Source organism: Eimeria necatrix, genomic scaffold, assembly GCF_000499385.1.
Source record: "Eimeria necatrix Houghton genomic scaffold, Enh_scaff97, whole genome shotgun sequence".
Taxonomy (NCBI): Eukaryota; Apicomplexa; class Conoidasida; order Eucoccidiorida; family Eimeriidae; genus Eimeria; species Eimeria necatrix.
The window spans coordinates 21,795-30,385 of NW_013654763.1; the positions used below are offsets into that span (position 1 = coordinate 21,795).

At 48.1% G+C, this 8,591-nt stretch overlaps 1 protein-coding gene across 1 annotated transcript; it reads left to right on the forward strand.

The window, feature by feature from the left end:
* Window positions 1-2,779: 2,779 nt before the first annotated feature.
* ENH_00085050 (dynein intermediate chain, putative) lies at window positions 2,780-4,543 on the forward strand (the record flags this gene model as incomplete). Its single annotated transcript, XM_013583539.1, has 1 exon — window positions 2,780-4,543. The coding sequence occupies one exon, from the start codon at window positions 2,780-2,782 to the stop codon at window positions 4,541-4,543; it is 1,764 nt and encodes a 587-aa protein (XP_013438993.1).
* Between the last annotated feature and the right edge of the window lie 4,048 nt (window positions 4,544-8,591).

Sequence of the window (8,591 nt, forward strand, 5' to 3'; positions counted from 1 at the left end):
GTGAAGAAAGTCACACTAACTGCTAGACAAACCAAGGCAGCAGCAGAAGCAGCATTAGCGGCACTAGCGGCAGCTCCAAAGCTACTACTCAGTAGGTAGCACCCAACAACGCTGTGCGACCTCCAACAGGATGGCTCATGAAATTCTGTCAGAGTGGGCCGAGGCAGCAATAAGGTAAGTGCACTGCGAGACCTGGTCACTGAATGTTTGAAACGTTATACCCTTAAGCCTAGAGCAGCCATATGTGCTAAATCGGAAACTTGTCGTTATTCATCGGAAAAGCCAGTCACGTTTGCAGACACAGCGAACCAGGTAGAAAGTGATACTGAAAGCCATCTGCCGAATAACTCAAATACTTGCAAATAAAGGAATTCCCTTGTCAAAATTAAGAGAGCAGGGTCTTCAAAGAATATGTCCTTCACCTCTCGTTTCCATGCCGCAGACGCTTTCACACTGCAGACTCGAACAAGCTTTTGTGGTTTAACGGTACGTCGTCCTCTGCATTAGCGAAACCATGAGTTGTACTACGTATAAGAATAAGCTACGTTGTAAATGGGCAGATCTACACCACATTGTGCCAGCATGTGATGCTAGAGATCAGATGAATTGCATATCACGTGCTTACGAGTGCTGCATTAAATTCGCACAACTGTTGTTTCTTTGCACTGGTGGCCTCAGAGTTTTTGCAATGGATTATTCACGTTCCTGGGGTTGCAGAGAGCCTCTGCGTGCCAACTGATGTTTGGACTTGGCTCTTTCAAGAATGAATCCTCGCCTTTAGGTATTCAGGCATAAGTATTTACGATTGGTTAAATACGAGCCTCGTCTTGTGCGGAAAGAATTTCGCTGCGCTGTCACTGTTAAAATAAACACCGAAACTTCTCACCACTGCAATTTCGAGCAGTGGCTGATAAAAAACTGCAAACCTAAACCCTCGAATTTGTTTTGCTTGGAAGCACGCGAAGTGAACTATGGTGTCTGTTCACCGTGGTTTGTTCCGGGGCTCTCGTTTCACTTCGTGTCAGCTCCCCTTCAGTGGCACTCGAATTTGCATCCGGCACTCGTGAAAACGGAGATAATATTTAGATCCGCCTTTTATTGCCGCCAGACTTATGATATATTTCTAGGGAAAGGGGAGGAGACGCGAATGAAACAGACTTGGAGGCATGAAGCTCAGCACCAACAAAGGCATAGCAGCACGCCATACCAGCTCCACTTAAGCCACAGTTGTACCATAATTGCTAAAATTAGCTCCTCTGTGCTTAAACTGATTCCCATGAACTTGTATGTAGGGGCATTCTCTGCATATTGAGTAGAGATTCCAGCTCAAGCTATACCTGATTGTGCCATGTGATGCATAAGTGCTCATAATTGCGGGGGGAAGTGTATAAAGCGCTAATTTTGCTGCTCGTTCCATGACTTTCTCAGCGAATGTCTGTAAAAAAGCGCAGCTAGATGGTGGAACCACTCCAATTATCGCACAAGCATTCATTCAGGCTTTTACAGGCGCCCTCTTGGATTTTGCTCGTTTCGTCCAGCACGTGTCTCATCCTTCTCCCTGAATTTGCACAAAGAACGAGAAAGCAAAAGGCACCTGGCAGAAAGGCTGTCGAAGCCCTTGGCCCACGATTCAAAACTCGACGCAAAGGACGTTTTTTTAGCCGTCCAGCCTGAGAGGAACCCTCCCTGCATAAGACGCAACACGGTGTGTACATACTGGAATAGAGCAATAGCTTCATAGATATGGGGGCATCAAGGCGTGCGTGCTGGTGAATCGCTATGCTTGGGTCGAGCTGGGGCATTTAGCCCATTGAAGACTCAAAAAAGCCCACAGAATATAGGGCTGCGCATAACAGGAACAGAATCATTTCCTAAAAGTGCCTGAGATCTAAAAAAATTAAATGGATCCACATTTTTATGCATTCCGCGGATCCGTCTCCGTCTCAGCGCTTAGGGTAGCTTGGCAGATACAGTTATCTGCAAACATTCAGAAGGCTGCAACTAATCGATGGCTGGTGTACTAGCTGTAATCCATTACATTTGTTGTTGCATTTATGTATTCATCAGGCTTTTTGTGTTTCTGCTTGTTTCTGTCAAGTAGATATTGTGATTGAGCTGTGTAGATGCTCTCTGCTTTATTTCTTTGCACCGCTGGCCTTTTGTCAAGTGCGCGTTTGGCAGCAGTGGGGTCACCTGTGGGGCCTCCGTTCATGGCGGCTTCAACTGTGGCCAGAAACATACTTTTATCCTTTTTTGTTATACATATGATTTAATGTAATGTATCTGAGGTGAATAGACACGTGGATGATTTATCCCAAGCTCTCTGCATGAGTTGCGTAAAAAGCGACTCTGACTTGGTGCGCAACAGCTTCTCCCGGGTCCACGCTTAAATCAGGGACAATTTTTTTTGAATTTTACTCATTTCACCTTTTTTAATTCGAATTTGTTTTGCAGAAGGCAAAAGCCATTCGTTTCTAGGTCCACAGACAGTCTTTATGGCTTGCCGTCTGTACCCTCCAGCTCCCAGACTGCATTGAATATCTCGGCCAGTAACAATGGATACGGTTTGCTCCGAATATAGCTTATTAACCCAATCATCGCTTGACCCCTAGTCTAGTTGCCTCAAGGCCTTGTAGTATCCAGCGTGGCTTAAGTATTCGGGATCCGTTACTCATCGCTGGAGTTTGACGCTTGAAGTGAAGCGCCAATCAATCAGTCTGCTTGCCACAAAAATCAGTCCTTCAGGCCTTCTCCGTACGTTCCTTTAATTGCAGTCAATATGAATGAATACTACTACACGTACTCCAAACTCCGCCAGGAGTTTGGGCGCCATTGCTCCTTCAGCCTTACAGAGCCCCGTATTCTCGGGGTGATTGACCCTAACCCGGAGCAAATGGACCAGCTGATACCTCAAAACCCCCGCAATTTTTGTGGCGACACACTAATAGAGCTATCTGAGCACACCGTGAACACGGGCAATGTCAGTGTCTGCGGCAGGGGGATGAGGCACGTAGAAGGAGGCTGGCCGAAGGAAGTCGACCCCACGGACCCGCAAGAAGTGGCCAAGTGGAAAAAGCGAGCCGAAAGAGACCCTGCATTTTTACAGAGCGTTAAACAGCTGACAGCTGAGTGCAGCCGCGTGCTACAGCAGAACCTCGTGGTAGATCTTTTCGAAGATTATTTTAAAGGCTCAGAGACCTCGAGAGGAAGCGAGCAACGTCTCTACGCGAAATCAATTGCCCTTCTTAAGGACAGTCTAGGTCAGGGTCAAAGATCCGTGACATGCATTGCTTGGCATCCTGAAGGCCCCCAGAAGCTTGCTGTCGGTTATGGCGTGATGGAGTTCCCGGGACAGCCAGAGTCGCTTCCAACATCAGCTTTGCTTTGGGATCCGAGCCATCCAAACAATCCGGTAGCGGAGCTAGGAACTTCAAGCCCGGTCGTTTCGTTGGCGTTCAACTCTAAAATTTCAGATATGCTCATTGGGGGTTGCTACAACGGGGTTGTGTGCTTGTGGGACCTACGTAAGGGGATGAAGCCAGTTGAAGTGTCTTCCTCTGGCAGCAGCCACTACGATCCTGTATATGAGGTCGTCTGGACGCAAAGCAAGACGAACAGCGAGTTTGTCTCAGCGTCTACTGACGGCAGAGTCTTGTGGTGGGACTGCAGGAACCTGAAGGAGCCGGTTGAAGAGTGCCGCCTCACCCCACCTCCCCACTCCACTTCAACAGCTAGTGCAGGATCATCTCAAGGAGGAACTGAACAGGAAGAAATCGAAAACACAAAACTTTTGGGAGCAATATCGCTTGCTTGGTCTCTAGAGGCAGGTCCAACGAAGTTTCTTCTGGGGACTGAACAGGGTATTGTACTTAGCCTAAAAACAAGACCGAAACGACCCCCAGAAATCAATCAGTGGTTTGGCTGGGAAGAAGGGCAACACTGCGGCACAGTGAGAGCAGTTAGGCGGCATCCATTTTTTGGCAAATACTTTCTGTCAGTTGGCGACTGGACAGCTAAAGTATGGATGGAGGAAGTGCGTACCCCGCTCATCACAACACCAAACCATCTCGCATTCCTCACAGATGGTCAATGGAGTCCCACACGTCCTGGCTTGTTCATGGTGACGCGCACTGACGGCTTCTTGAGCTTTTGGGACTATTACTACAAGCAACAAGAGGTCGCATTCCAGCACAAGGTTGGGACTTCTCCTTTGACTTGCCTTTCTGTTCATCCACAAGGCGAAATGGTTGCTGTAGGAGATGCTGACGGGCGGGTGACTGTGCTGGTCCTGTGCGAAGGACTTTACGTCGCTGCGCCTAACGAGAAAGCCGCTGTTTCCTCGATGCTCGAGCGTGAGGCTAGGCGTGAGAAGAATATTGAGGTCACAAAACGGCAAACTGAGGGCAAGAGACAGGAGGAGAAGCCTCAAGCTCGTCCACGCAGTGCTGCTGTTCAAGAGGCTGTTGAAGCGGCCCGAACTGCGTTTTTCAAATCTATAGGGAAAGAGGATGAGCCATCACAAGAATCGGAGAAAGCAGAATGAAGAGAGCTGCTGAGAGACCGCCACTTAATTCGCGATTGTTTGAATCCCCTTCAATTACTCGAACGTAGTTCTCGCCGTGGTGCTCGATAGGCTTCTTCAGCTGAACAGGTGAAGTAGCAAGTCTGTCAACGTAGTGCTGCAGCTCACGGGCCGGCCTAAGACTCATGAGCAAGTTTTCCAAAGGTGTATACGAACCCCTGGCGCACTACAAAAATACACAAAGCAATCGTTTCCTGTTCCATTAATTGGACAGAACGTCTAACTCCCGGTTTTCAAGGCTGTAGATAAGTTGCGGATGAGCGCAGAGCAGCGGGAGCTCTCGGTGCTTACGTAATGTGATTTGCTAATGTCCACAGCAGTAGAATAGAGCCTGGCGACAAATAGCTTGCAAGTTAGTGAACAGAACTACGATCAACTTCGTTTCACGTTCAGATACCACCACAGAGTGGCATACGGCTAGTGTTTACAGTATGGTTGTGGCGAGAGCTCCGGTTCGTGACACTTTTTCGAGTGAGCTTCTGGTGTCCTGAACGCTATGCGAAAACAGATACTAACTAGCAAATGCTGTGTTCACCATCTTCCCTTGGCTGGCAAGGAATGTATGGGGCGTAAATTTGAAACGGCGTTGGTAAACCTTTTTTTGCTCCCAGACAAAAATCTTTTAGTGCTACTCCCACAGTGTAGCAACCCAAACGGGCTATTGGGCAGACAACGCTGGGATTGGCTTCACGTTGACCAAGGCAGCAGACTGCCTGTAGAGGGGCTACGTTCCTTCGATAAAGAACTACAGCAGCACACACTATTGCAATAGTTTCAAAAGTAATCAGTCCCGAAAAAAGGATCAACCAGCGCACTAAAGGGCACAGCATCCTAAGGAGCGCAATACGGAAAGGCCTCCACCAACGCGTGCGCGTAGAATGTAGGAGATCCTAGATGTGAAATGATCTTTCCTACCAGCGCAACATACTACGCACGCGCTAAGTATGAAGTTTCGTAGCAGCAGTGCAGTTTTGCTTGCCTCCGAATTCTGCGAATCGACGCTGTCCATACACAGGCATTCTGTCGCTACACTATTGTCTGCTTTTCAGAATACGCGATTCCAGAGAACAACGCAGCATCTGAATCTTTGTCGACTAAAGACATATTGTCATATTAGCTCTGTTTGGTTGCCGTACGGCTGTGCAACCCTAAACGTTGTGAACTGTGTCAAACGGATCAACGAAAAACTAAAAGTGCAGTGTGGCTTGAAAAAAAAAAGTATTTCAAGGGCTGCATACCGTATATACAAAACTCTGGCACTCTGAGGCAGCTGAGGGCCCAAATGTGAGGCGCGTTGGCGTTATGCTTCTGCCTGCACCTATCTAAAGAGGGCTGAGAAGACCTCTACATCGGCATTTTGGAAGCTTTTACGGCACAGAGTCATATGTGTTGTTAGTATGTTTCAAAACACCTCTACATTGAAGGATGGATACAGAACAATTCAAAACGTGCTGCGCATGCTCGTTTCCATGAGTTGACGGGGAATGTTTGAGTTTTCACAAATTCTCAGGTGCTGCAGGGAGTGCGCACGGCAATCAGTCGTCAGCGTGTGGGGCAACTGGAGCTTCAGCACCATCTCCTTGGCAAATTTGCTGTAGTTTGCGCATAGATTTATCTCTGGGGTTGACGGCGGAGCGAAATTCTTCACTTATTAGCAGCAAGATGGAGTTCAGGCGCTCTGCTTGCCACGCTTCAAAAGAAAGCTTGTCAGCCTCGGCAGGCTTCTCCTGGAAGTCAATCAAAAACATGTCCAGAGGCTGCGAAAGCAGTGGTTACTATGCCTCTGCTACTTTTGTGTTGAGTTCTTTCCAACCGTAACTTCTGTGAAGGCCTTTGCAGCGGCCACTTGGGCTCTCAAATCTGTGCAGCAAACTTGTGATGGGACCTCAGTTTGCGTGCTAACAGCACTCGGCAGCCACTGATGAAGGATACCCAATACCGAACATCCGCCTTCCTTTAGTTTTCAGTGTATTGCTAGTGAATACAGGTTGGCTTTGCGTATGGTCACTAAGCTGCGTTAAAGCTAAGGCCTTGAATAAATTACCAGGAGCTTCTACATTACTTAGGAAGTGCTGTTGCTGCCATAGGTATTACTTTTGCTGTTATGTGCATAGTTTCATAGGCACTTTTCGAAGTAGCTAAAGACAAATTTAGTGGCGTACTGCTTTTTTTGCGAGTCTCTGGGGAAGCTTAATAATGCTCACTGTGCCCCCTGTTTCGGCTACGGCTAGCACGAAGGTCTTCGAATTGAAGCAGATCCTGGCGCTAGCTGCATCACTGCATACCTGCATGAAACCCACTCACAGATGTTTGCAGACACCTTTGTCCCTCTCAATAGTCTTTCAGTAACTTTCACAAAGTCTGCCGTTGCTGTGTATTGTGCAATAGCGGCTTCGGGCGGTCCGGTGGTCCACTCAGCAGCAGCTGGTATGCCAAGAGCGCTGGAATAATCATGGCACTACAGACGACATACTTTTTGAGTTAAGACGGGAAGTCTTCGGTGTTGGCTTAGATCGTGCAGATGCAACTGTCAGCAACATCGCAGCGTATCAGACTGAACGTTCGCCTGCCTAACAGTACATCGTCGCACTTCTGCACTACAAATTCTACCTACCTGTGCTAAATGCGGCTGCATCTTAATGCATAGCTCTAAAGGCAACCAAGCTCTCTGAAAAAGCCATGATTGCTGGGATGCAGTGTATGGTGAGGCTGCTGAGGCTACTACTTTTCTGCGTTGCGTCGCACCATGCCATTTGTTGTAAGCACAGCGAATTGTGTCGAGCTGTACGGGGCCCAGGCCACATCGCTCACTGGCTGTACACAAGTAATAAATTCGAAACGAGCCGTCCCTGATTCTCTGGGTACTTTTTACGTTACCAAGAGCTCATTCCCACGAGCCAGCATCTACAGAATCACTCGGACAATACCGTGCATTTCAACTAGCCTTCATTGCTACTTCCCGCAGAAGTCTTCAGACACGTACTGTTCCATAGTCGAGTGTAACAATACTGTGCTGCAGTCGATCGTCCCACACCATTACTCGCCAGTCGGCCGAGGCAGATAGGAAAATGTGTTCATTGAAAGGACTCCAATGCAGGGTATTCACTGGCATGCTGTGTCCTAAGTGTAACAAAGCAAATCCGAAGACTATTTTTTTGCGAGACCATGTGACCATTTGCTACACCCTTGCCTTTGCACCCAAGAAAACGGCCAGTATACCTGAAGGCTTTCGCTTCACCTCGCTATGCTGTGAAGGTGTAACAAGGTGTCACACTATATTTTCAAAAGCTTGCCTTTGAATAAGCTCAGAAACTGGCCACTGTAGTCGGTGGAGCACTTAAAAATAGCTCCTTCCTCGGTCCCGACAACAAAAATCTGTGGCAATGCTGGGCAGAAGTCGAAGCAGAGTCCGGTAGCGAGAGAGAGGAGAGTTGACGATCCATTGCCTGTCGATGACTCGCCCTCCCCAAGTGCTCCCGAATCACGTTTCAGTGTCAATAGCTGCAAAAGACAGCGTATATGGCTGCAAGCTGGAAAAATCAGAGTCCATGTCTTAGGTCTTTGCCCAGTCTGCGTTAAGCCGTCAGCTAGCTCCAGTCGTGCTAGCGGCCTTCATACGAAACGGGAGCTATAAATTTATTTGACTGTAGCTCAGTCAGCGTTGCGAATATCTTGCCCACCACTTCTGATTCTAGCTTGCTCTTCAGAAGAGTCCAGCGCATGATGCAGCCATCAGCCGAAACCGAGAAGAAAGACAGTTGACTAGTGGAAGCATCAGCCTCCCAGCGCACTGAAGAGAGGGCATCAACAATAATAGCGGCGCCCCAATGAGTATTTCGTGTTGACTGTAATTTATATGCCTTTCTTTTCTTCTTTCCCCCAAGATATACTGGCATAAAGCCCATATTTTCTTAATACTGCTCTGAAGCAGAAACGGGCATACCATCCCAGACAGGATCCGTGTGCTTTCCTGTCTTGACTGTGGAGTAGTGCCATGGCCGCTTGCTGG